A 24,708-nucleotide genomic window follows, 5' to 3' on the forward strand; every position below is an offset into this window, starting at 1 on the left:
TGTGCAAGAATGTGAGTGACGCTGTCTCGACGCACGAAGTTGCTGAGCTGGTGGGGACTGCGACTGCTCTCCGGCCAATCACGGCTTCAGGAGCCCCCAATTGTCTTGAAGGGGACAGGCGGTGCTGTTCTTGCACAAAGGATTTCTCTAACAATGAAAGACGTGGAGGTCATCTGTATCCTACATCTCTTTAAGAGGGCTGCTAGACCGTTGCAACATTTGTTCCTAGTCTTATGCTACTGCCGAGATCTTCGTGTTCTTTTGTGATATGGCATTCGTTTCAGATCCTCGTATCATGTCTGAGTTGGACGTCTCACAACAGCCTGCTAGAGTCAAATGACGTGGACATTAAACTTGTTAACCGTGGCTGGTGGGTGGACTTTCAGTAGCCATTCAGAGTTCGGCCACGACATATGCAAGGGAGAACCCCCTTTTAGGAGGGGCAAGATTATTCCAAGTTACTCACTACGTCACTTGTCAACGGTATTTAGTCAGTCAACATATTCATTCTCACATTTAGCCAGGTTTGCTTCCTATCATCGTTCGTGAGCCTTTTTCTAAGTGAGAAGCAAAGCAACGCTGTCGTCCCTGACAGCCCCAGCATCATGAGTCCCCCTCATTACAAGCGCCATGGGGGTTTCTGGGGACGAAGCATCAGCACGAATACCTTTGATTTCACTATAGCGCCTCAAACCAAGCTGGAAAGCGGGCAGAGAGGTCCCGATGGTTTCTCGCGAGCGCCAGCTGATAAGAGGACTCATCTCGTCCCTCCACAGAGCGACAACCATGTGACCCCCCAACCCTTGATGGGTAAATGCATTGCCCTCTTCTCGTGGTAGCAGACATGTTACTAATGCCATGCTCGTCAGCGCGTTGGAGTACACAAGAGCAGTCTACACAATTCTTCCACAGTCCCGAGGCACCATTTGAGATTGGTGTTGTGCCGCCCCTTGATCAAGATCCTGAGTGGCCTCTCTTGAACAGCCCCGTCATCGTCCTTCCTGATTCCTCAAAACCGAGCCGTCCTCTCCCAAGATCTGACGGATTCGCTTCTCTTTCAGAGCTCTCCCGCATCCATGACAAGGAGAACATTGACAGCCCCGAGCCCGAAGAGATCGACCTTGATCTGGAACTCGACAAGCTGCAAATCTCCCTGCCTCGCCGTGACAAGATCATTACGCCGGCACAGTTTGAGAACTACCTTGAAATTAGAGTGCAAGAATCTCATGTTCGAGAAGCCTGGAACGACGCCGAGCAGCAAATCCATGAGGATGACGATCAGGAGGAGACCGATTACGACACCGCCGACGATGAGGATATATCCAAGCAGCTTGCAGACCAGAGAAGACACCAGGCAGAGCACATTGCCAACTATCGACAGCGAATGATCAAGACTACAGGCGACACCAGTCTATCCCCCGTTGACCCGTGCAAACCTCCCACCCCCAAAACGCCTTCACCAGGCCCGTCAACAGATTCACGTGGTACTCTGCCTACTCCACTCCACGACGACAAAGATTCAGTCAAGAGCGGCCAGTCTGCAAGGTCAAACAGACTGAGATCCAACTCGAACCCACGACCAGCTACTCGACAGAGCTCCAGGAGGCGAGCGGGTTCTACCCCCAGCCAAGCATCCAGGCAAGGCTCTCACTCTCCATTGCCAGAATTCGCCCGTGGCCTTCCCCAAGACCCATTCCCCAACAGGCCTGACAGCGCCGCCCGAGCCAACAAGTCTGGATATCCTCGCAGTGTGGTCCCCATCTCACCGCGCACCAGGCTCATGCGCCCACGGCCACTTCGTCGTGCGAACCCCAACGCGGGAAATCAGCAAGGCTACATTCCTCAAATGAAAGGCCAGCAAAGCTCTCTCAACTGGGCTGGTGGAGCCCTAGCATACCGGTTGGGTCAGATGTCTTCCCCCTGTCGCATGCCTGGCACGCAGCATACGCCACTTCGGCCGCCTCCGTCTCAGTCGACCTCAGGTGCAGGATCAGAGGCGCAGTATTAAATTACTCGGATGTTACAGAGTGTGTGCTTCGGAGATTGAACGGTATTACGATTTAATGGAATCACATTGCTAGTTGTGTTGGCTTTGAAAGGCAGAACCGTTTAGGTGTGTTGGTAAAACAAGTAGCGAAGTTTCAACATGAGAAAGCAGGGTCAATACTTTGTTCATCGTTATTTATGACCGAATGTTTCCTTCTTATCTAGTTACAATCTAGTATGTTTACTCCCACTCCTTGAGCAAGCCTTTAATCATCAAGGCCAAAGGCAAGCGATCGATCATAGGAGCGATCAATCCTTCGTTGATAGTTATTCATATCTTATCTTTAGCTGAACTTCACTGGATTTTGCAAGGATTTCGCTTAGTAACAATCTGATGATAAAAGAGAAGGAGATCTGAGGCAAACCGCAACTCCTCTGGAATCTCTTGCATGGTTTTAGCAAACCGATCCCGTGAATCATATCAGGTTTAAAAGAGTGCACCAATTCAAAGAGCACAATTCTCAACGCACAAGCATTCTGCCTAGTGCCTTAATACAACGGGAAAGAAGTCATATGTAGGCTTCGAGCCATCCCTCTTTTTGATAGTGGCATATGGTTGATGCCAGAGCCCGGGAAAGGTTGGCAATGGTGGCCAGGACAGATGACACATTGTCCGGCCATTTAACCCCTTGAGAGATTTAACCTTTCATGATGCAGCCAGGTATGAGTCTTCTACTGCAGGTCGCAGAAAGACTAAAAAAGAGGCCACTGTGTTAGCAATGGGATATGATGTTATGATGTGTTGACAATGTGTTCTTTATTGTAGTTGAAGCCCGGCCCTTGATGGGATGACTGAGCCAGACGACCGTCCGGCCATTTAAGAATGGTCAGTTAAGTAACTATGAGTACAATGTTTTTTTAATTTGTACCTTAATGTAAATTAGTCCTTCTTGAGTCCATTTATCTTCTCCTTCATCATCCATCGTGTGAAGCATAGTAAACAGAGGAAGTCTACGGCTAAGCATGGGAACATATCTTCCGAAGGAAAGTGGTAAATCGGATGTCAGCAAGGAAACTTGATGGTTCTTTTCATCAAAATTGATTCGTGTCTTCTTGGATTTTCTTTTTCTTGCCCCGGTGACTTGAAAGTTCTCGCAAGATAGCAAGGTTTTGGTGTACACTCACTCATGCACCCCAAACACGCATGAAAAGCTAAAAAAAAAAAAAAATCTGTTTAGCAGTTAAATACTGCCCCCTCATCTTCATAGAGATCAGAATGTGAAGTATTTTGCTACAAACTTCAGCAAATCTCAACATCAACCGCCATGGATACCTCCACAACTAGTAATGCCTCCGCTGCCGGATTCTCTTGGTTCTCATTGTCCCCGGAGATCCGTCTATTCGCCTTGGAATGCATTTTGCCGAAAAATGATCATGGAGAAACCACCGTCGACCGTGGGTTTCCCAAAGCTTCGTGCTTGGCTGCTGTGTCTCGCGAGTGGAGAAGCTTCTTCAAAAAGAAAACATTTCGGCGCATAGCACTCACATTTTCAGATATCACTAACAATTTGAGTAACAGGAACAACCAGACTTTCACGCGGGCCATGGTAATTCTGCTCAATGCGTTATACTCTTAGAATGGCATCCGTGGGGGGCTCATGTTGGAGATTACCGCTTACTCGCCCAGCGACGAGATATTCCACCCTCTCCAACTCGACATCCGGAACGACTACCCATTCCGATTTGAGGAGGACTTGGGAAAATTCCCGAGCTATTTGGAGTATTACAAGAAGAAAAGGGCAGATATAATGAGTTCTGAAGCCATACGACGCCCGGCTGTGGTCCAACGCGGAATGGTACAGCGGCTTCGTGGAACGCCACTTGAGCTTCAACCGTGGCTGGTCGAGAGAGAAGAGGGATTCAGTAACCCAACGCGGAGTCTCGCAAAGGTTCCCATAGTCAAGAGACTTATTCTGCATCGAAGCCTCTTCAGGGGAATCACGGGCAAGGCATTGGCGAAACTCTTTCGCGAAAGTTTCGTGGCCCTAGAATCGTTTCGACTTGAGAGATGGGAAGGGCGGACAAAGGAATACGACGAGGCCTTTCTGACTGATAAGAGAAATCTACCTAATAGAAGAAAAAGAATGAGGTTTGGCTAATATGAGATTGTAGGTCCCCAGTGGCACTTGATGCCCAACCTCCCTGCTGGTGTTCAGAGCTTCTCACTGATGCAGATGGGAATCTTAGCCAGCCATCACTATCGACTAATTCATGACATTCTCATGCCACTATCACAGTTGATGACTAGATCATGTCATCGTTTCGCCAATTTCTGTCCTACCCTTGAGCTCCGCGCCAAGACATTTCTCAGACAAATAATCCTGGAGGCAAAGCACAGGAGATCAAAGTTAAAATGTCTCTCTCTCCGGGCAAATTCATTGCGACCATCCACAAGCCAGCAATTAGTAAAGTCATTGCTCACCGCTGCTGGCAGGGCAGCCAGTAAACTTCCTCGGCGGCGGATCATTGAGCTGTGGAACTCTGGCGAGGGGTATGGATATTTGTTCCGTTACGCACAGGAGGACTGTCGAGCTACGATAACCTGGCGGAGCGCTGGACAGGATTTTGACTTGGCATCCCAGGTGATTCAAGTGTGGTCAAAAGTGGCTAGGGCCCGTACGCTCATCGTGGAGAGAGGTCCGTTTACAGACGGTCGGGTCAGGGGGGTTCAAGCACGAGACTATTCTTAGTCACTTGGCTCTTCGGAGGTTGGTTTTGGATCCCATAATCGAGGCACAGCTGGTGGTTATGAGGAAGCCATGAGTAGGGTTGTTCAAAACATAAGTTTGGGATTGGGACGAGCTAGAAAGACAACGAGACTGTGAGATGTTGGTATGAAAAGATGGCTTGACGACAAGAGGGATATTTAATTCACGCTCTCGATTCAGGGGGGTGACGTTAAGGACGGTAAAAAGAACACAGATAACGTCCAGGGAATCAGAGGCAGGTTCCGTTAATATATATATATGTCATGCGCAACTATTTGACTAATTCAATGGAATCCTGGGGAGCGCTGGCTAAAAAGATCCATGTGACACAACGATGGATGGGGGTGGGTGATCTGCATCTCAACATCACCTTAAGGCCCTGATCATGAACGGGGTTCAAAATGAATCATGATTCAAATTTTCCTGTTAAATGAATGAGGGGACACGCTTTCCTCGATCCGGCACCGCTCCAAGCAGGGGATATAAGAATTGACCGTCCTAGTTGCATCTCTGACCCCAAGGATCGTCATCCACATGTATCACGCTAGCCGGGGGCTGCCGCGGCCTTCGGCTTGCCCGTGGAGGCAAGAGGGATGTCGATCATACTGATTTTCGTGATTCATTTTGAATTAGGCAGGAAGGGGTGATTAGAAGCTATTCATAGTCCTAATTCTGGTCAGAAATGACATCTGAAGACGAGGAAATAGAGGAAATCACCCGCCTAATCGACGATGACGGCCTCCTCGACGACGAGGAGCTTCTTCGTTAGTTAGCAATAGAAGATGAAGTCATTACTAACCGCCATAGGGTTCTCATCATATTGCGCTTCCTCGGTGTCATCGGCGATGAGAGACCAACTTGGCGAGGCCGCCGCCGCCGCCGTCCACGCGCCAATACGTACCTTGCGAGAGAATATGCATCGTGGCTGCTCGGAGGGGACGATGATATGTTCAAGCACCTATTTCGTATGCCATACGCCTTATTTTAGGCCCTCTGTCGGTGGTTGCGGATTAATACTGCTGCTCATGATAGTAGGCGTATGTCTCTCGAGCAGAAGTTAATGATTATGCTATGGATATTCGCGTACGGGGAGCCGCAGAGAAATACTGCCTTTCGCTTCTGTGTTAGTTAGGGAATGGTCTCGAATGTATTCTATGAACTCATTGAACCTCTCCGGCGACTGCATGTCTGCTTCGTTGTGTAGCCAATAAGTCATCTCCTTGATCTATTGACTTTCGTGGAGCTTTCCCTGAAGATAAGGGCATTCAACGGTGCTATCGGGGCTATAGATGGATATTATATACCTGCCTTCGTTCCTCGTCAGCAATAGAGAAGATATTGGTCAAGGAAGAATAATATCTCATAGAATATCCTCGCAGTAGTTAACTTCGAAGGGTTCTTCGTGTATATGCTCGTGGGCGCCGAGGGATCTATTAATGACTCCTTATTTATACGTATAGTAAAGACTATGAACCTATGAATCCCGTTAGCATGATTCTATATTGCTGATGCGGGTTTTGGCTCTAGAAGAGGCATCCTGATTCTATTCCTAGAAATGAGATACTATCTATAAGACTGGGAAGTAGCTGCTCGATGGCCACAGTGCCCGGAAGAGATATATAACCTTCGTTATGCCTAGCTTCGCGTGATCGTCGAGTAGATCTTTGGCCGGGTTAAGAGGAAGTTCAAGATCGTGAGACATAGCGCCGCCGAGTACTCCATTAGAGACCAGCATCGGATCGTGCTTATAGTCATGGGTCTATGGAATTTCCTCTTAGCAGATGGCCTAGAGCCCAGCGAGCGTGATCTTGATCTTCTGATATACCTGAATGACTTCCCTCTCGCCTGGGAAGCGATGGAAGCGGCTAAGAGGCGTGCGGATGACTTCGTGCCGGCATAGACTTCGCTCGGGCTACGCCATATTATCGCTGAAGCGACTTGGCGGCAGTATAGCGCTATATTGAGAAGAAAAAGAGAAGAAGAGCAGCATGAGGCCAGAAGTCAGTAGCGCCGTGAGAGCGGCCAAGGCGAGGAAGGTAGTGAGCGTGAAGAAGGCGGCGAGAGCGGTGGAAGCGATGAGGTTGAGGAAAGTGAACAAAGAGAGAGCCAGCAGCGCGGCCGAAGGCGGTGAGGGGTAATTTGAAGCTACAAAAGCAGACTTATGATAGCTTGACTGCAGTTGGTAGTAAGGCATCTAAATCAGGGTTAATTTACTAGGGAAAAGCTGCCTCAAGAGATCAAATACTACTAAGCCTCGTTATCCAAGCACAGTAACCACATAGCCTTATTCTGCCGGGCCAAGTTGGCTCTTAACCTAAGCTTCCTTTACCTCCTTCAAACCTAGCGCATTCTATATCACTGCATTCCTCACTTCCTTAAACAACGAGATCGCCCTCATGGCATAGGGCATGCCTTTTGACTCTCCGATGACTTCTAAGCAGTTAGTGACTGCCTTCTCTAGGTCCTCTGACCCGGCTGCCCGTGACGTAACGGATAAGCTCCTCTGAGAATCATCGCGAAGTAACTCCTTCAACTCCGCCGCCGTGATTGGTCCCTCACTCCTTTCCTTCTTCTTCTTCGCTACCGCTGAGGAAGGAGTCTAATACTCGGATATCGCATTGCGCTGTCGCCGCTATAGCCGCGATAAAGCAAGAGTTAACCCTCTCCCCGGCGTCGAAGGTCTTAGAGCCGGCGACGACGAAAATCCTTCCTCACGCGGAGTATCAGGGATCAAAGAGTCGGGAAGCTAAAGAGAATCCGGAAGCTGACTCTGTGGTAGATCATTTGCTTCGTCGTCACTCTCCTTATCCTCCTCCTCCTCTTCCTCGACTTCCTCGACTCCCTCATCGTCGTCGTTAGTCATCACGACATCCTCGTCTTCGCCCTCCGCCCTACCTCTCGGGTCCTGGCCCACCTAGACTGTATTGTCATCCGCTGCAGTGATAAGCCGGCCTGCTGGCAGATTATCTGCGAAAATCTCCTCCCACGAGTCCATCGTGATATACGGACTAATAAGAAGTCCCTCCGTCACAGCTTTATGGCCATGCTGCGGGTATCTCTCCTTTATCTTATCCCTATTATCCCGGCTAAGATTAACGCGTCTAGTCCTCTCATGATATCCTCCTCCTAATAGGTTATAAGCTTTACGGAAAGCACGCTAGAAGTCTTTTAGGTTCCGCAGCTTATTCTTTATTATATCGTAGGACCAATTTTGGTCCGTCCACTTCGTCTTAAAGCCCGGGATAAAGCTCACCAATACATCCCGGTACGCCCCTTTCTTATTGATATTTAGATCACCGTTCCGGCGGGCTTCAAGGAGTCTTCCAAGGAAGTACAAAGTCTGTTCGTCAGTCCACCGCCAACCCCGGCTGGCTTGAGACCCTGATGTGACTGACTGACTGCTAGGATCGTCAGGGTGCGTGGGCGGCGGCTGTGATGCTTCCTGTGTAGCCGGCGGTAACTGGGACCGCTTCTTGGACTTCCGACGGGCTCGTGTGAGCGGCATCTCTTCGAATTAGGTATATTTTCTATGGGAGATACAGTGACGACTCTCTTCTTCTCGAAAATCGTGTCCAAAGGCGTTCAAATTCAGCTTCAAAGTCGATATGCTTACTTGCTCAGTATCACAGCCGTGATGACTTCACTATGACCTTCTGACAGGTGGGGAAGGCGGTCAGGGCCATCGCCCGTTGAGGAATAGTTATGAACATGACGGGGTTTTAGGTACAAGACGGTGGCTGCGCTAATTTTATGCGATAGGATATCCCTTGCCGAAACGTGATTCATTTTGAACCCCGTTCATGATCAGGGCCTAAGAGCAGTCCGCGTTTCAATAATTATGCCTGATTGTCTCACCTAAAAGCATCAATAATATTTTTCTAACAAACCAAATCCGAACTAATAATCAAACGCCCGAGAGTTCGCCCTGTAGTTAAGGTATCACAACTCGACCCACTTCCTTCAGCTCCAGGCATGTCCATCCACCGTCATAAAGATAATAGTTCCCACAGCGACAAAAGCCGTTGTCTACTGTTCATAATACGAGCCATGACCTTCTAGGTCGTTTACTTCACAAGAAGATACCCAACTAATCGTCTGTCAGGTCGATCGCTTCTCTCCCGTTGGAGAGCTTCACCATCTTCAGCGGTATCTTGGATACTGGCACGTTCTCACGCTCGCGTTTGACTCGGGCTGGAGCATCCGGCTTGATCTAATCAACAGTCAGCAAAAATCATACCAATCGCTACATACATGCCAAGATGACAGGCTCAGTGGAGCTGCCTGATGCTTACTTTGACACCCTCTTCGTCAGAATTGGTGAGGTCTTGGATCATCTTTACAGGTGCAGCCATTGGTGGTGATCGCGGTATTACCATTTCGTGGTCAAGAGCATCTAAAGCAAAGTTAGTGAGCTTGGGACACTGCCAAGGTGGGATGTGTCAACGCACCGCGAGACCGGTAGTGGAAATAGAAGACGGCAATATCCGAACGGTTCTTGATGATGGCCCTCCTGGGTTTGGGCTCCCAGGCACGTCCAGGCACAGTAACAAAGCTATAGTCGATTAGAATAGACATGTCAAAACGGGCACAGGATTCCTACCTCGCACCATGGCTAAGCTCTTTGCCCTTCATGGCCTTCTCTGCAACTTCAAGTGACTGAGTGTGATCGATGGCCTGCTGGGAGCTCGATCCCGGATTCCGAACATCACCGGATGCTCGCCGGGAGCTTGGTTTCGACTCCCGATAACCCTCAAATCTGGCAGCTGTGACGACGACTTTGATGGTGCCCAGTTCTTGCACGCGTTTGGCATCTCTTGCAACCTTGTCACTATCCATGTCCTCGGCTGAGAATCGTGTTAGTCAAACGTTCACCATTATACTGTGCAGGCAACGGACTTGTCGTGACTGGAGCAAAGATGAATTTTTTGTAGACTTCTTGATTGAGGGCCGCGTCGAACCTGGTCGTTTGCGAGACATGGCATGTTGTAGGCACATCGTCTTTTCGGACTCTCACACCGGTTTCCTTGGATCCATCAATGAAGACGCGAGTGAGCAGGATGTCGCTGCTTCCGGGGAAGGCAAAGGCAGAGGTGACATCGACCCTGATCTTGAAAGTTGCGCCCGTCTTGGATTCGATATAGCGATGACATGCCGGGAGTCGAGCGAAGCTTTGGTCTGGGTCGGTGGGTATTTCACCGTCGTCAGGTGGCTCGTATTCGGTCGCCGGCTGCCCCGCCACTATCACGGAGGCGATGAGGCCGGGGACGTCGGGGAGGATCGCCATTCTAAGGGATATGCTAGCGATGCGGCTGGGTAACGATGAAGGGAACCAGGTTGAAAGCTGTATCACAATTCACAATGAATCAATGATTAGCCGTTTAGCCAGCCTGATGTTTTCTATCACGTGCCTTCAGCCTAGCCAGTCATTTCACCAGCCACAAGCCACCTGCATGCGCCTGGCAGCAGGCTCTCGGCAGCCTCGATACCCATGCTTCCGTTCGAGCTTCACCTCTCTTGCAGAAGGGTACGGGAATGGACCGGACGATAGGACGTGCCATTATAACTATTATATCTAGCTTCAGGGTATTTTCCAATTTCCATGCATTAAGGAAGCAACATGGGGGAAACATACGTGCGACAGCCCCCCAGATGGGGGATGAAACCATTCACAACCTCTATGATGGGGCGAAACAGTAGGTTCAGTCGCCCAGAAGATGTTGATCGCGAAAAAGACGCATCAAGGAAGAAGAAAAGATACCATTCAAAATATCCTTCATGAAATTCTTCTGAATATGTATCTCGTGGTCTACTCTTTGTTGAGGTACTGAGGCTGTCGCCTACCTACATACCTCGGTAGGTAACCTAACCTATAGCTTTAGCCAGCGAGAGATCCGTATGGTACTTCTAAGCGTGCAACATGTACATGGACATGCAGTGCGCAAGCCTCAGCCATATTAATCCCATGACTAAAGGGAATCCAGTAAGGAATCATGTTGAGTCAGCGGTTTATTACGTGGTTTGTAGATCAAGTCAGGTGTGTTGTTCTGTGACATAAACACTGGCGGCTCGGCCCGGGGAAACCAGCCCCGCCGTGGCCGACCTGCATCGCACCCATCGATCTGAACTCTCCCCATTCAATCCGGCAAAAGCGTCACCTCAAACAGGACAATCAACACAAAAACGCGCCTATTCACGCGACCTCATGCATTGTCTCACACGTCTTCGCCTTCATCTCAGCGCAATCTCGAAACCAATGGCGCTCCGACGAGCTCTCACTGCAAGACGATCCCCAAACGAACGATCCGAGTCGATAACGCGTCGATGACCACATGCTGAGAAGCGAATATTGTCCTTTATGGAAATCCTTCCCGCCGTGGTGGGACATATTACCTATAATTCCTCTTCTTGCCCCAGATCTTGTGCCCGCGACGCCTCGAGAGTCTGTCCAGGCCCGTATGATCTTGGGGGACACTCTCCCACGACAAGGAATGCCCAACCCGTCAACGCCATGGGCTCCTCAAGAAACAGCGACCAATTCGATCATTGACGAACTATGATGCCCGCCCAACCGAGCGACCACGGAAGCAAGCTTGGAAGGAATCACGACCAGCGTGGCAGTTTCGAACCGACCACTCTCCTCTTCCAGGCTCTCTGGTCATGCATTCGAGGCCCCCGAAGAACTCGACCGAAAGATACGCGACAAGCTCGCTGACTACACCATGCCGTCAACTCCGTGGTAGCATGGCAGACTCTTTGCTACCTATTGTGCAAATGGATCTCGCGTCTGTGAAAACACTGGTAGCGAGGAGCTATGCGGCGACGTCGATGCGTTTATAGGATAGTGTTCCGCCTACCACAACAGCACCTTCAAGGTCCTCGCCCCAGAAGGCCTGATTCAGGACTCTCGCCATGACCCATCGTCACATGAACAGATGCATGGATCTCCTGACACGTTGGCTCGGTGACTTGGCACACGACAGTAACAACGCCGACACAGACAACTACTTGACTAACAGCAGTTTAATAATCCCCCCTCGCTCTGTATTACTGCATGGATTTGTACCAGCCCTGGACCAGGCTTTGGCCTAACTTCAACAGCGCACAAGGTAAGGGCGTAGAAACTGAGGCCAAAGAGCGGACGGCATCAATACGTAGTGTTTGGTCCTCTCTTGGCAAGACCCCAAGGTGGAAGAGGCGCATTGAGTGACGAGCTGCCCAAATGGGCAATGTAGGACCATCAAAGGTGAGCCGCTTTTGCAGCAAGTCATGACGGTCTTTCTCGTCGATTGGGATCTGCTGCCTGGTGAGGTCTTGCTTAGGGCCGTCTCCCGTCTTTCGAGAATGTTGATAAGCGAGCCAAAGTTGGCGAATCATGCTTGATTCTTCTCTAACACGCCCCCACACTGCGTTGCCTCAGCCCCGTTGTGGTGCAAACATGTGCTGATGATCCTGGTTTGAGATCAACTGTGCCTCTGAGTGGCAGATTTGCGGATGGATAAGGCTGACTGAGAGAAACACAACTGGTCAAGCTGCATGCCAAGGGCGCGCGTGCGAGGGTTTGTTTGCCTCTTAAAAAGAGATCTCTCCATACTGGCTGGAGTCGTGAAATTAGCGTTGGATCCATCCATCCATCCACCATGGCCGAGTCAAATGAGTCCTCTCAGTTTCTCCTCCAGCCTCTCGCCTCAACGACAGCGACAAGACGATCTCATAATGGCAACCATGATAGCGACGGCAATGCTCGTGATCGCGCCTACGATACAGACGAGACACATGGAGATGTTTCTTTCGTGACAACTGGAATTGGCGGAAACGACAGCCATAGTGCTCCCCACAAACGCGGCCACAGCACTGAACCATCCCCTAAAGCCACTGGCCTGCTCATCCGAGACACGGCCACCAAGGACATCAACAAATCACCTTCACAGCGCCGTCAACAGAAAGGCAACATCTTTTTAATATGGAGCCTAGAGCTGGCCCTCCTTCTACTGGCTGCTGGGCTATTGGCCTCCATCTACGGCATCTTGAGCGCGTACAGCGACGATGAAGTGCCCAACTGGGATGGTAACAACAACGGTACTGGTGGCGCAGGCATCACGCTCAACGCCCTCGTCGCTATCATTGCCACCATCTTCCGTGCTATTCTGGCATTCGTTGCGCTGCAAGTACTGGCCCAGTTGAAATGGAACTGGATATCTGGACGCTTCAGGCTGATGGGCGACGTGCAGCGCTTCGACGATGCTTCACGCGGCGCGTGGGGGTCACTGCAACTGCTACCGCTCGTGGCTTTACATCAACCGCTGGCCGTGGTCGCCGTCATTGTAGTTGTCGTGTCTCTAGCTGTCGGACCCATGACGCAGCAGACAATGCAGACCTACTATTGCGCCCGCGTCGTCGAGGGACGTCCTGCTGCTATTTCTGTGGTTAACCGCATCGACGAGTCTCTCTATTTTCAGGAGCGCCCATCCGCATTCGCCCTCCACGTTGGCTTACAGTCGGCTATGCAAGACTCTATCGTGAACCCATCCAACGACTCCAACATTGCTGCGCTCTTCACCTGCCCCTCCGGCAATTGCACCTTTACTATGTACTGCCTACGCAGACCATCCAGGGCAGCCTGAAAATGAGAAGGTCTCTCACGCCAGCCTAGGCATGTGCAGCCGCTGTGAAGATGTCGGAGCTGGTCGAGAGAGTTGTCTACGCGCCTCGTCCGAAAACTGAGCAGATCACTGTCAGCCTGCTTGTATCAAGCGCTGCCAACTCAGGCAACTACACAGAACGGCTCGAAATTAAGACAGGGAACCCTGCCACCTCAGGCACTCAATACCTGAGTGCTGGCCTCACAGGCAATCTCACTTGGGCGCGCAAGGTGGTGCCGCGCGAGTTTGTCAATACTGCTCGCTGGTCGGCTGCCAACTTCACCATACTCGCCTTTTCACAAGAGCACTGCAAAACCTTGGACAACGGCACTGTCTCATGTCCTCTGAGTTCAAGCAACAGCTCAGATGCCACAGCCTGGAGCCAGCCGACAGATTACGTTGCGGCCACTTGTATCATGTACCCCTGTGTCAAGCACTATGCGGGACGAGTCAAGATGGTGCCCTCGAAGAGAGAGTAGTCAAGGACACACCGCTTCGTCTGCAGAAGTCTGAGCCGCTCTGGGATGGCGGCGAGACGCTCCCCCAGACATTTATGCGAGGCGTCCAGGCACCGTGCTTGGTCAACGGAACACTCTACACCTCGTCGAATATGACATCTGCTTCTGAGAAGCTGCCATCATCTGCCAGACAAACCATGTCGGTACTTTCAAAAGACTGGGCTACCGAGGATCTTGACGGCCCATCTGAGTACGCAAATGTCACGGCACCTCAGGAGTGCGTGGCATCGCTTTGGCCGGCCTTTATCCTAGCCTTTCAGCGAGAGCTGGCGGGGACCTTTGATGCTTACTGCAGACCACAAGGGTTCCAAACAGAATACGTCGCTTGCTTCGGTAGATATGGCGGAAACTCGCTGGCCATGGCCGCTATTCTACGCTCTCGCACTACCAATCTCGATTCGATTAGAGAGAACATCGACTCTATGGCCATGAGAATCACCACTGAAATGCGCCGCGCTGGATGGGGCCCATATGCAATGGCCAGCACAGCCTCCAAAGGTGATGCTTGGGAGAATCGGACCTGTCTCCACGTGGCATGGGCCTGGTTTGCTCTGCCTTTGGCTCTCTTGGTGCTGTGCATCGTAATGATTTCTTGCATCATTGTGAAAGAGTTGCTGAACAGGAATACCGGGGTGATGTGGAAGAGCTCAGTGCTGCCGTTCCTGCTCAAGGACCAAGTTCCCGCGATAGAGACGATGAGCATGAGGGAGGTGGATGCAGCGGCCAAGGGCTTAGAGGTGAAGCTACAAAAGCAATAGTAGGGAGTCCATCTCATTAGTAGAGTAATAAATAGACGTGTTCATACAACATGATTCGAGATTTGCAACCAGGAGGCCTCGTTGATATGAGCTGACATGTGACGATCATGCCCTAATCATTATCGCGTGTTTCTTTAACCTTTGATCAGCCAAGTATGGTATACGGGCTTTGCAGAAAAGACAGTGCTTTCTGCCAAGAAGCAGGGAGATCTGCACACGGTCGAATTCGGCCGAATCCATCACGGGTGCTTGATAATGAGGCTCCCCTTGCCACTCACAACTCATTGTGTCTACCTAGGTATTCCTCCTACGTTTCCAGTTCAAGTTAGCTTTGCGCAAAGTATCCACAACTGCGTGAATGACTGCATGAGTTTATGAAGCTTCGACTATCACGTCACGAGGTATTTGCGTATTGGAGAATCTGTGCACCACCGGAGGACTGCTGCCTTGAATTTATGCTTCGGATTGCATAAGATTGTACGGAGTATCACATGCGTACTTACTTAGAGCTCATCATACAGCATGCTTTCAACAAGTACGGAACCAAGTGCAGTGATACAGATATCGAGATGGCGCAGCAGGGACTATAACCCATCGTTAAACTTGGAAGACTAGAGATCCATACTGCTACACGTTATCAAAACTGCTTTGACACTGAGATCCACATCATACGTTGAAGGAGGGCAGCTGACAGGGATACGTTGAGATCCATTCGGAAATCATTGCGCAGTCCCATTCCCAACCGTGTCTCGCCGGCCATCTTTGCGCTCCACGGAGGCACCGGAGCTTCACGGATGTCTACTAATGACAAATATACGGCAAATAAAAGAATTTGAAAGCTTTGAAATCAAGATAGCGAAAAGGTTAACCTGTGTGAAGGGACGCGAGGTGTGTGCGAGAATATGAGTCTTGCCATGTCACGACCATTAGCAGCATTAGCAACCGATACACATCACGTCTGTTCTTAGCTCCAATAATTCTCATTTTTTTTTCAACATGCCTACCTTCTTGGTGACCGGAGCGTCGCGTGGTCTTGGGGTAAGGTTACAAAAAGTGCTGTCAAATCTGCCTCTCTGACATGTGCCCAATTGCAGTTCGCCTTTCTCAAGGAGCTCTCGGCAGATCGTGAGAATCTTGTTGTAGGACTTGTGCGCAACAAGTTATCTACTGAAAGAAAGATTGCGGAAGAGCTCGGCTCTCCGGACAATATTCGCATTGTCGAAGCTGACATCACCAACTATGAAGCCCTCAAGGTAAGACATTTGCTGTGTATATGGTCTGCGGCTAACGGTCACCCCAGGAGTCTGTCCAAGAGGTAACAAACTCACTTCCGGCGTGCTTGATTATATCATCGCAAATGCAGCCCTGATCCCATCCTGGTCGGCGTGGGACGCTGTCGATGTCTTGTGAGTAGCGTGGCTCGTTGTCAAGTAAAATACAAGACTAACACACACAATAAAGAGCCCAGAATCCAGAGTTACTCGAAAAGGATATTCTTGACTCAATCAAGGTCAATGTGGTTGGAAATGTTCATCTTTTTAACCTTTACATGCCTCTCGTTCTCAATGGTCGAGCCAAGAAGGTGATTGCTATCTCCTCGGGCATGTCGGATATCGAATTCATCCGTCAGTTTGAGATTGAGCCAGCTGCTCCTTATGCTGTGAGCAAAGCGGGAGTCAATGTCGTGATAGCAAAATTCGCGGCTCGCTACGCAAAGGATGGTGTGCTGTCCACGAGCATCTGTCCTGGCAGCGTGAACACTGGATTCGAAGGGGAGAGTATGTATGATCCAACAAAACGGTTGCGTATATTGATGCTAATACTGCTTAGTGACTGAAGAGAAGACGCAGAAGGCGCTTCGACTGACAAGCAAGTTTGTGGACTATGCCCCCAACTTCCGAGGCCGGAGGGTTCTGCCAAAGCGGTTCTGGGGGTCATGTTTGAGGCTTCGCTGGAGAAGGGGGGCAGTGGATCATTTGTTTCTCATTATGGAAATAAGCAGAGGATGTAGACTTGTTGATTGAGCGTTTGGGATGGAATCCGTCCTTGTGTAGACCGACCATGGCATCTATTCGCTCCATCTTCTGGCGCAGTTATCCCACCAAGGGCCGGGCTTTAACTATGACATAAAAAACACAATACCAACACTTTATAGCATCATATCCCAATTAACACAGTGGGCCAACCATGCTGTGGAGATCTTGCTCGAGAATCCTTAAGATTTCGCCCTAAGAAAAACTAATAAATGAGTTTGCGTGACTTCGAGCTTAAGAGAAGAGCTACTCGTTCTTGGATGAGCTACTCCGTAAATGCAATATTGATCCTATACCCTTGTCATTTTGAGCACGCAAAAATCCCCCCTAAGGAACTAGCCCCCTGGTCTCCCAATCGGTCGAGACTGGATTGCCAACATCCTAATTAGGGTAGCGTTGCGCAGTTGATGTGGCTATTATGAGAATCGTCATGGACCTGGAAATGGAATTCCAACAATTAGTCATACGGGAAAGTCTGAGATTATTAATTGTGTGAATATTCGACCGTCGTGTTCGGACGAAAGGTCACACTTGATATAAAGCTTTAAGGGCTGAAAACCTCGTGCAACTTGGTTACTCACTCATACTGCACCCCGACGTGGTATCATGGCCTCTACTGAGCCTTACGAAATCACCGTACTCGGTGCCACCGGGTGGACAGCTACTATTTGCGCCGAGCATATTGCCAAGACCTTCCCAACAACCACGAGATGGTGCATTGCTGGTCGGTCAGCCGACAAGCTCGAACGTCTCAGGCAGAGTTTAAGAGCTATCAACCCAGACCGACTTGAACCGGCAATCCACACTATTCCCCGACTTGATGCCAAGAGTCTTGACCCGCTCGTTGTCAACACCAAGGTTCTCATCAACGGCATTGGACCCTATCACCGATATGGAACCCCTGTGGTTGAGTCCTGCGCTCGAAATGGCACCCATTATGTCGACTTCAGCACCGAGACAGCTTGGATTGCCGACATGATTCGTGACTACCACAGTCTGGCGAAACAGTCAGGAGCCATCATTATTCCAGCCATCTCAGGCTCGAGCTCTCCGTCCGACCTGGTGGCATGACTCCTCGTGACCCATCTTCATGACCATGGGCTTCCAGCACCATCCGAAGTTGTGTGCTCAGGAAAACTCAACATGTCAAGAATGCAAGGCGGCTCACTTCACACTGTTCTTGACGTGGCCGAGCACTGCGGTATTGGCGGGTGGCTGAATGGAGACTCGTGGATCTTGTCCCAGGCACCGAAGCCCCTCAAAACACCCCCAGTTGGTCTCCTTGGTTATCGTTATGACCTTGTCTTGGGCCACCTTGGGACGTCATTTGTTGCATGGGGGAACCAATCAGTTGTCCAACGCTCTGCCAGCTTCGACGTCCGAACCTACGGTCGAGATTTCATTTTTCGCGAGTATATTCCAACTTCCAGTTTCTTCTCTGCGGCCATCGTCCACGTTATCACCAAGATCGGTATTATCCTCCTCTGTATTTCTTGGTTCAGATCATTTGTTCGTGGAAAGGCGCTTGATCCTGGATCTGGCCCAGACAGAGAAGAAAGCAGAAGAGTTGAGAGTGCTGAGTGGAAAGCTACGGCGTATATGAAAGGGGAAAAGGAGCCTGTGGCCGTGGCGGAATTTGGGTACCAAGGTGCACTAGTTGACATGGCTGCCATCCTAGCCGTTGAAGCTGCAGCCACGATTATGGAGATGGCCGAGGTCAAGGCTGATGGATCACCTATAGTTGGTCTTCTAACACCCTCCACATTGGGTTTGTGGTTTGTTGATCGGCTGAAGAAAGCAAGATTCACTTTAGGCGTGTATCGAGTATGAGGGGCCTGTGTAAAGAGAAAAGAGTAACATGTACGTTGATCTCCACTCCAACTGTATAAAGGACTCACTTTGGGCGGTTCAATTTACCACAGGCCGGCAGAACCCTGCGTGCTGTACTCGACTCATTGTAGAACTGACTTTCGTATGAGATGGACATGATAAGATAAAGGGTATTGGAAATTTCTGCCTACCCTAGAGGCAATATGATTTGTCACGCCGCTAAAATAGTAAGCACGTGCTTACTGGTTGAACGATTCACGTTCACGGTGCTCATCAATGGCTTGGTTTCATTTGGACACCAAGGAATGGCCAGGAAAGCCCATATTCTATTTTTCCAAGACTAAATACACGGGAAAAAGTATATACTTGTATATATAATATGGTCAACTACGGCGTTTCCCGGGGCTGCGAGACATGCAAGAAACGACGCAAGAAGGTTCGTTCATTTGGCGTGAACTTGGGTAACGCATGATACACTGACAAGATACACGTCTAGTGTGACGAGGCCCGCCCTGTAAGTCATCTTTCGGGAGATAGGAGAGTATCAGTCGCTTATCGTTCCGATGCCAGTCTTGCCAACGCTGCCTTAAATCTCGTCGAGTATGCCCCGGCTACAAGGACGATGGGATGCTGGTGTTCCGACATTATCAACCTGTTGATAACACCAGCGCATTGCAATTTGACAGATGGTCTCCTCGAACAAACGTACTACTCGAAGACTTTGCACTCGACATCTTTCTAGACAGCTTCGTTGTCCAATCTCACGATAGACGACAATCACAGGGGTTTCTGGACGGGATGCACTCCCTACTCGCCAATGCCGATTCCGCTTGCACCCTTATCTCTGCAGCTAGAGTTATTACCCTTGCGTCAATAGCCAACCGCACTAGACGGCACAGTCTATTGGAGGCTGCACAAAAACGGTACGGCCAGCTTCTGATGAACTTTACCACCCATTTGTCACGAGAAAAGACAGGCATCTCATTCAAGTATTTTCTCACCGCCGTATTGCTGGGGCTATATGAGGTGGGTTTTGGACAGGTAGTGCAAAATTGCTACGAATTTTAACCTCTTGATAGATTATCATGAGTAGCCATGCTTCGCCTGCCAAGTATCTGGTCCATATACAAGGCATCCACTCGATTCTTCGACAAGGAGTCCATATCCTACACCCAAACTCCACCGCCCAACTTTACCTTCCCGGGCAGGCTTGATATTGAAGCAAGCGGGGGTGAGTACTGTAATGACTCTATAGCAAGGGTAGTTTTCCTAATCCTTACAAGGCCTCTGATGAGACTGGGCGTGGTGTCTTCTCCCCGCCACTCAATGACAAGCCGCGCCGTTCCCTGGATCAGATTATTATCAAGATGTCACCGCTTACGGCTCGTGCGGAACAGCTCCTCGCGAACCCGTACTCATCAACAGAAGATCTTGCTCAGTTACAACAAGATTTGCTGGCACTGGATGACGACATCATGCATTGGGATACTGATCGCCCATCTTCATGGACTCCCGAACTTGTCGGCCACGTTCCAGGTGAGACTATAGCGGATTCTTCATATCGCTGCTCAGGGCCTGTGTATAAGTATTTGGACCGTATGGCTCACAACTACAAGTCCTTTGAGTTTCTAGCTAATGTTGTGAGTAGAATACGTCGCTGCTGCTTGGACCTCTTGGAGGTCGATATGCATTCTCTATCTCGATCATCTTAGTTGTCTTGCTCAGGCTCTTGGCCAGGAGGTTGTGGATTATCACCATGCCAGGATACATCATTTAACCGCCGAACTAAAAGCGTCGATTCCGTACCATCTCTCAAGAGACCTTAGGATGTACGTTCAGCGCCCTGATGCCGAGACTACATCAAGCACCCCGCAACGGATAGTTGGTGGGCTTTTATTATTGCATCCCCTATACGTCATCACAAGGTGTACAACAGTTGCGGGGTCCGATAGAGAGTACTTTGTCAGGACTCTCAGATGGATTGGTTCAGAGATGGGGATAAGTCAGGCCACTGTCCTGGCTGATTACCTGCAGCCTAACATGCAAGGGCCTTCAGTGATGCAGACTTCTGCAGTATCTTTTATGGACGTGCTTGAAGGGCATTTCCTAATTTCAGCAAGTATGATGCTGGAGTCCAGTTAGGGACCGATAGTTGTCTTGACGTCGCGAATCAGACTTTGAAACCTAGTGCTAAACTCTTGCTACTCGTTGTTGGCTCACGTGGGGAGATTTATCAGGAGACTGCTTGTCGTTGTCTGTGATATGTCCTAGGCGATGGTTGCTGTCTGCCGTTGAGTTCAAGTAATATGTTCATATCTTATAAAATAGTCACCTGAAGCACTCTTACTACAAAATTGAGGTCAATCGGAGCATTCCAGGACTTGCTGCGTGGTCATGCCCATCACGGTCAGTACTAAGGCTGACATCCTCCCAGATGTTTGCAAGTTCCAGTTGCTCCTTGCACTTCTGCTGGATTAGACGAAGTGCATCACATCCAAGGATGACCCTCAATGGCCTCGGCTTCCCAGCACACACGCCTTCGCCTTTGACGTAGTCAACAATGCGTTCCGATAGTTTGTTAATGTCACCAGGAACATTAGGTACAATCTCGGACGCGAATACCCCCATCGTCTCGTCGAAGAGAGGCTTGTATGCCTCAATCGATGGCTTGTACTTTCCGAAGCCCTCTACTGAACCCTCTCGTACTGCTCCAAGTTGAGATGGGAAACCACCAGGCTCAAAGATCATGCAGTTGATGTTGAAAGATTTGATTTCCTTTGCAAGACCTTCGACAAAGATGTCAAGAGCTGCTTTGGATGCAGCGTAATGCGACAGAAACGGGAGTGGGCCCCAGCCCACACCAGCACCGGTAAATGCGAGAGTGCCGCTTCGCTGGGATCGGAAATATGGGAGAATGGCCTGGGACACATGCAGTGTTCCAAACAGGTTCACGTCAAAGATGCTGCGAACAAAGTCGTCGCTGTAGGTACGGGCGTTAGATTAACCAAAGATAGGATGCAGGTTGGAGTACTCACGTAGCTTCTTCGATGCTCTTGGGTGCTGATACTCCAGCGTTGTTCAGAAGAACATCGATATGTCCCCAGACTTGCCAGGCCTTCTCGACTTGTGCATTGATTTGCTGTTGCGGAGCGGTGACATCGAGCTCAAGGATAGCAACATTGTCTGATTTGAGATTACCGAGGCGTTCATCTGCGTTACGGCCTGTTGCGATGACACGATCACCCCGGGCTGTGAGGTGCTGGACGATTGCTGCACCGAGCCCCGACGTTGTAGCCGTCACTAACCAGATAAGCTGTGGCATGGTGTAGACGAGTTGGGGAAGGTGAAGTGGATGGAAGAAAGGGGATGAGTCAAGATGAGACCATTATATAGACCGACAGATAAATACCTTGGTGTCAGCCACGGCGGTGAAAAGGCCAATGTCCGGGGCATTGGTCGTCTGCATGCCTCTCCCTGTTAACTCCGAACTTGATCATCTCCAGAGTTTGGTGATTGGGTCAATCGTTGGCCCCCGTTGTGTTTGCGCAAAGCTAACTCGTTTGGGATCTCGGAACCACTGCACTAATAACATAGGGCTGACTTGATTGACGGACATTATTACGGCGTATGTTCCGGTGCTATCGAGTGTGGATCGTATTATCTCCTGCATAAGAGTATGGTACAACTGTGCCTTTTGCTACTGTGAGTGGTGGACTCTTTTAGAGTCGTCGTTGAGCCTGGTATCATGCTGTTTCTGTGAGCCCAAGAGGCATGCTCCGCTTATGGCCCTTGGCCGCCCCTACGACTTTCTGATTCAAGTTGATACCTCATGCCCAAGACTGTTTAGATGACTGTGTGCGTCTTGTATATTGGAATCCAATCCTCCTGCCTATTGCCTCAAAGTTCTTAACATGAAGGAATTATTACCACAAGTCGCCAGTAGTGCCAAGGCAAATCAGGAAATGAGGGTTACATAGAGAATATTACGTAGCGTCTGCTTACAAGACCCTGAACGGCAGAAGATCCATCCCATCCGCGAATAAAGCACCAAATTCAGGCTACCTAGCAGAGTTGAATGGTCCCGGGTGGGTTGAGCTGCCAGGTCTGGTGTCTAACATGCCATGGGTCCTCCTTCTTTACCTCCTCCTCCCTCTTCGTTCTGGCTGCCTCTGTGACCGCACCTTTGTAATCGACGACAAAGTTAAGTTGCACCTCGTCCATCACGGCGATGTCTCCCTTGTGGTTGGGTCTCAAACATGGTTCCTTGGCTCCATGGCTGTTCTTAGGGTAATAGCTCTCGACCTCTTCCAGTCGACGCTTCAGGGAGTCGTGAAGAATTGCTCTTCGTGGGATGTCGCGGTAGGCGCCCTTATTGGGCCAGCCGCGATAAGGCTCCCATCCCTTGTCTTCTTCCTTCTCGGCAAGGTCATTCAGTTCCCATCGTGGAATGAATGGCAGGATTTCTGCAAGATCAAAATGTCAGCGAGCACGATGAAAATCTTGGAATCACTTACCCATGAGCTTCCACATCATGACTTTGAACAAGGCAGTTCCACGGCCAAAAGACAAGCAATCGTGCATGAACCCCTTGATCACCAGCTCCTTCACCTTCTCTTCGTCGTTCATTAACTGTTTGAACGTGGCCAGGCCAGTGGGACACCAGTGAACTTTGGACTTGGGATCCTTCTGGCCCACAATATCAACCTCACGGATCATCCACTCCAATGCCATGTCGCTCATCTGCAAGCGTGAGTCGTCAAGTGGTTCATCCTGGTTCTTGGCTTTCAGGGTCGTCCAGTAGTGCTTGATTCGTTGCCAAAAGCCCATGTCTTCGATCTTGGGCAACTCAAGGGCTGGCCATCCGCCGCCGATGTCACCATGGTTACCGGGGAACCAGACTTCATGGATGTCGTCCAATTTGACATCCTCAAACTTGTCGTATTCATGGTAGTTATGTCGAATGTCTTGAGCAAGAAGGGCAGGCTTGAACTTGACACGTCGCTCATCAACAGCAACAGCGTGACGGACATGTTCAGCTGTGCCAGCAACTCCAACTGGGGCTGGAGCACTCTTCTCAACAACTGCGACTGAGTTGACGCAGTCCCACATACCGAGGAAGAAGACCTTGATGTTCTTGTGCTTGGAAACGTCGCCTGCATTCCGGCAAAGGGTTTGGCTGAAGGCCTCGATCTCCTTGGTCGCTGCCTGCGTTGCCTTGCTTTCCTTGACGACGGCGTCGCCGCCCAGCAGATGTTCAACTTGATCCTTGCAATGACTGCCGTTGGTGTAGACTTTGGTCTTCTGGCCAGTAGCAGTTTGCTTCTCTTTTTGTGCGGCGACACGATCGTCACTCTCGCACTTGAGAGCACGCTCATACAGGCGATAGGCAAAGGGGACCATCTCCTCGTTACCCTTGCAAAGCAGGCCAACCTTGTTGACCATGCGAGCGAGGAACTTGGCTGTGAAGGCGCCACGACTGAAGCCAAAGATGTAAATTCTCGCATCCTTGATTCGAAACCATGTCAGGACGGAGGATGTAAAGGCGATGAATATCACTTACGGTCTCGTAGTACCGCATCAGGAAGCGATAACCGGCAATGACGTGGGCATCAAAGGTTGTTCCAAAGCCCTGGTCAATAGTCTTGGAAAATGAGCTCCGCATCTCACCAAGATAGGTTTTATCCACGGAGGATTCATTGACATCGTAGGTACCAATACCGGCTGCAACACTATCAGCTGAGTTTTGAACAGATAGATGACAAGCATACTCTGATAATAGTGGAACTGGTTGGGATGGTTGCGGTCGAGCTTCCGGAGGATCTTGACCACATTTGTATCAGCATTAGTGCCGCTGAAAGTGTTGCCAGTGCCATCGAAGCACAGGATAAGCTTCTTGTGCTCTTCACCATTGTCAGCAGCCGCTGAAGGAGACTCAGCGTGTGTCATGTTGGCGAATGTGATGGTTGAGAAGTGAGAGCCTTGTCTAGGTCTTTGTTGCAGTTGAGAGGAAAGATGAGCAGTTGTAACCTGGGCATTCTGGGTTCTTTATAGGCACCGTTGCTGCATTGCATAAGCTACGAACATTGCCATCGTTGCCAAGCCCCAGCAAGACCTGCAACTGAGTTTAACCCAATAGGCTAGAACTTGCGTGGCTTCCCATCAGCTCGCCACCCCGG

At 50.0% G+C, this 24,708-nt stretch overlaps 10 protein-coding genes across 10 annotated transcripts; 7 read left to right on the plus strand and 3 right to left on the minus strand.

Annotated features, from left to right (window-relative positions):
- Nucleotides 1-551: 551 nt before the first annotated feature.
- NCS54_00938600 (Hypothetical protein) lies at nucleotides 552-2,008 on the plus strand (the record flags this gene model as incomplete). The annotated part of the gene is made up of 2 exons (XM_053154736.1): nucleotides 552-810; nucleotides 870-2,008. The coding sequence occupies exons 1-2, from the start codon at nucleotides 606-608 to the stop codon at nucleotides 2,006-2,008; spliced, it is 1,344 nt and encodes a 447-aa protein (XP_053010711.1). The 5' UTR covers nucleotides 552-605.
- Nucleotides 2,009-8,841: 6,833 nt separating this feature from the next.
- NCS54_00938700 (Hypothetical protein) lies at nucleotides 8,842-10,080 on the minus strand (the record flags this gene model as incomplete). Its single annotated transcript, XM_053154737.1, has 5 exons — nucleotides 9,651-10,080; nucleotides 9,355-9,598; nucleotides 9,203-9,306; nucleotides 9,047-9,147; nucleotides 8,842-8,964 (listed from the first exon to the last, which is right to left on the minus strand). Exons 1-5 carry the CDS (start codon nucleotides 10,036-10,038, stop codon nucleotides 8,842-8,844), a joined length of 960 nt encoding a protein of 319 aa, XP_053010712.1. The 5' UTR covers nucleotides 10,039-10,080.
- A 2,311-nt stretch (nucleotides 10,081-12,391) lies between these two features.
- NCS54_00938800 (Hypothetical protein) lies at nucleotides 12,392-13,375 on the plus strand (the record flags this gene model as incomplete). The annotated part of the gene is made up of 1 exon (XM_053154738.1): nucleotides 12,392-13,375. One exon carries the CDS (start codon nucleotides 12,392-12,394, stop codon nucleotides 13,373-13,375), a length of 984 nt encoding a protein of 327 aa, XP_053010713.1.
- Nucleotides 13,376-13,425: 50 nt separating this feature from the next.
- NCS54_00938900 (Hypothetical protein) lies at nucleotides 13,426-14,669 on the plus strand (the record flags this gene model as incomplete). The annotated part of the gene is made up of 2 exons (XM_053154739.1): nucleotides 13,426-13,851; nucleotides 13,899-14,669. The coding sequence occupies 2 exons, from the start codon at nucleotides 13,426-13,428 to the stop codon at nucleotides 14,667-14,669; spliced, it is 1,197 nt and encodes a 398-aa protein (XP_053010714.1).
- A 996-nt stretch (nucleotides 14,670-15,665) lies between these two features.
- NCS54_00939000 (Hypothetical protein) lies at nucleotides 15,666-16,841 on the plus strand (the record flags this gene model as incomplete). The annotated part of the gene is made up of 6 exons (XM_053154740.1): nucleotides 15,666-15,707; nucleotides 15,764-15,922; nucleotides 15,970-15,984; nucleotides 16,159-16,447; nucleotides 16,500-16,607; nucleotides 16,825-16,841. 6 exons carry the CDS (start codon nucleotides 15,666-15,668, stop codon nucleotides 16,839-16,841), a joined length of 630 nt encoding a protein of 209 aa, XP_053010715.1.
- Nucleotides 16,842-17,308: 467 nt separating this feature from the next.
- Nucleotides 17,309-17,773, plus strand: NCS54_00939100 (Sacchrp-dh-NADP domain-containing protein; the record flags this gene model as incomplete). The annotated part of the gene is made up of 1 exon (XM_053154741.1): nucleotides 17,309-17,773. One exon carries the CDS (start codon nucleotides 17,309-17,311, stop codon nucleotides 17,771-17,773), a length of 465 nt encoding a protein of 154 aa, XP_053010716.1.
- Nucleotides 17,774-17,845: 72 nt separating this feature from the next.
- NCS54_00939200 (Sacchrp-dh-NADP domain-containing protein) lies at nucleotides 17,846-18,532 on the plus strand (the record flags this gene model as incomplete). The annotated part of the gene is made up of 1 exon (XM_053154742.1): nucleotides 17,846-18,532. The coding sequence occupies one exon, from the start codon at nucleotides 17,846-17,848 to the stop codon at nucleotides 18,530-18,532; it is 687 nt and encodes a 228-aa protein (XP_053010717.1).
- Nucleotides 18,533-18,911: 379 nt separating this feature from the next.
- On the plus strand, nucleotides 18,912-19,600 carry NCS54_00939300 (Zn(2)-C6 fungal-type domain-containing protein; the record flags this gene model as incomplete). The annotated part of the gene is made up of 3 exons (XM_053154743.1): nucleotides 18,912-18,968; nucleotides 19,029-19,046; nucleotides 19,103-19,600. The coding sequence occupies 3 exons, from the start codon at nucleotides 18,912-18,914 to the stop codon at nucleotides 19,598-19,600; spliced, it is 573 nt and encodes a 190-aa protein (XP_053010718.1).
- Nucleotides 19,601-20,878: 1,278 nt separating this feature from the next.
- NCS54_00939400 (Hypothetical protein) lies at nucleotides 20,879-21,854 on the minus strand (the record flags this gene model as incomplete). Its single annotated transcript, XM_053154744.1, has 2 exons — nucleotides 20,879-21,512; nucleotides 21,568-21,854. 2 exons carry the CDS (start codon nucleotides 21,852-21,854, stop codon nucleotides 20,879-20,881), a joined length of 921 nt encoding a protein of 306 aa, XP_053010719.1.
- Nucleotides 21,855-22,594: 740 nt separating this feature from the next.
- NCS54_00939500 (DUF2235 domain-containing protein) lies at nucleotides 22,595-24,478 on the minus strand (the record flags this gene model as incomplete). Its single annotated transcript, XM_053154745.1, has 4 exons — nucleotides 22,595-22,995; nucleotides 23,047-24,037; nucleotides 24,093-24,253; nucleotides 24,301-24,478. The coding sequence occupies 4 exons, from the start codon at nucleotides 24,476-24,478 to the stop codon at nucleotides 22,595-22,597; spliced, it is 1,731 nt and encodes a 576-aa protein (XP_053010720.1).
- Nucleotides 24,479-24,708: the final 230 nt, after the last annotated feature.

The sequence above is a fragment of the Fusarium falciforme genome, chromosome 7 (genome assembly GCF_026873545.1).
Source record: "Fusarium falciforme chromosome 7, complete sequence".
Lineage (NCBI taxonomy): Eukaryota > Fungi > Ascomycota > Sordariomycetes > Hypocreales > Nectriaceae > Fusarium > Fusarium falciforme.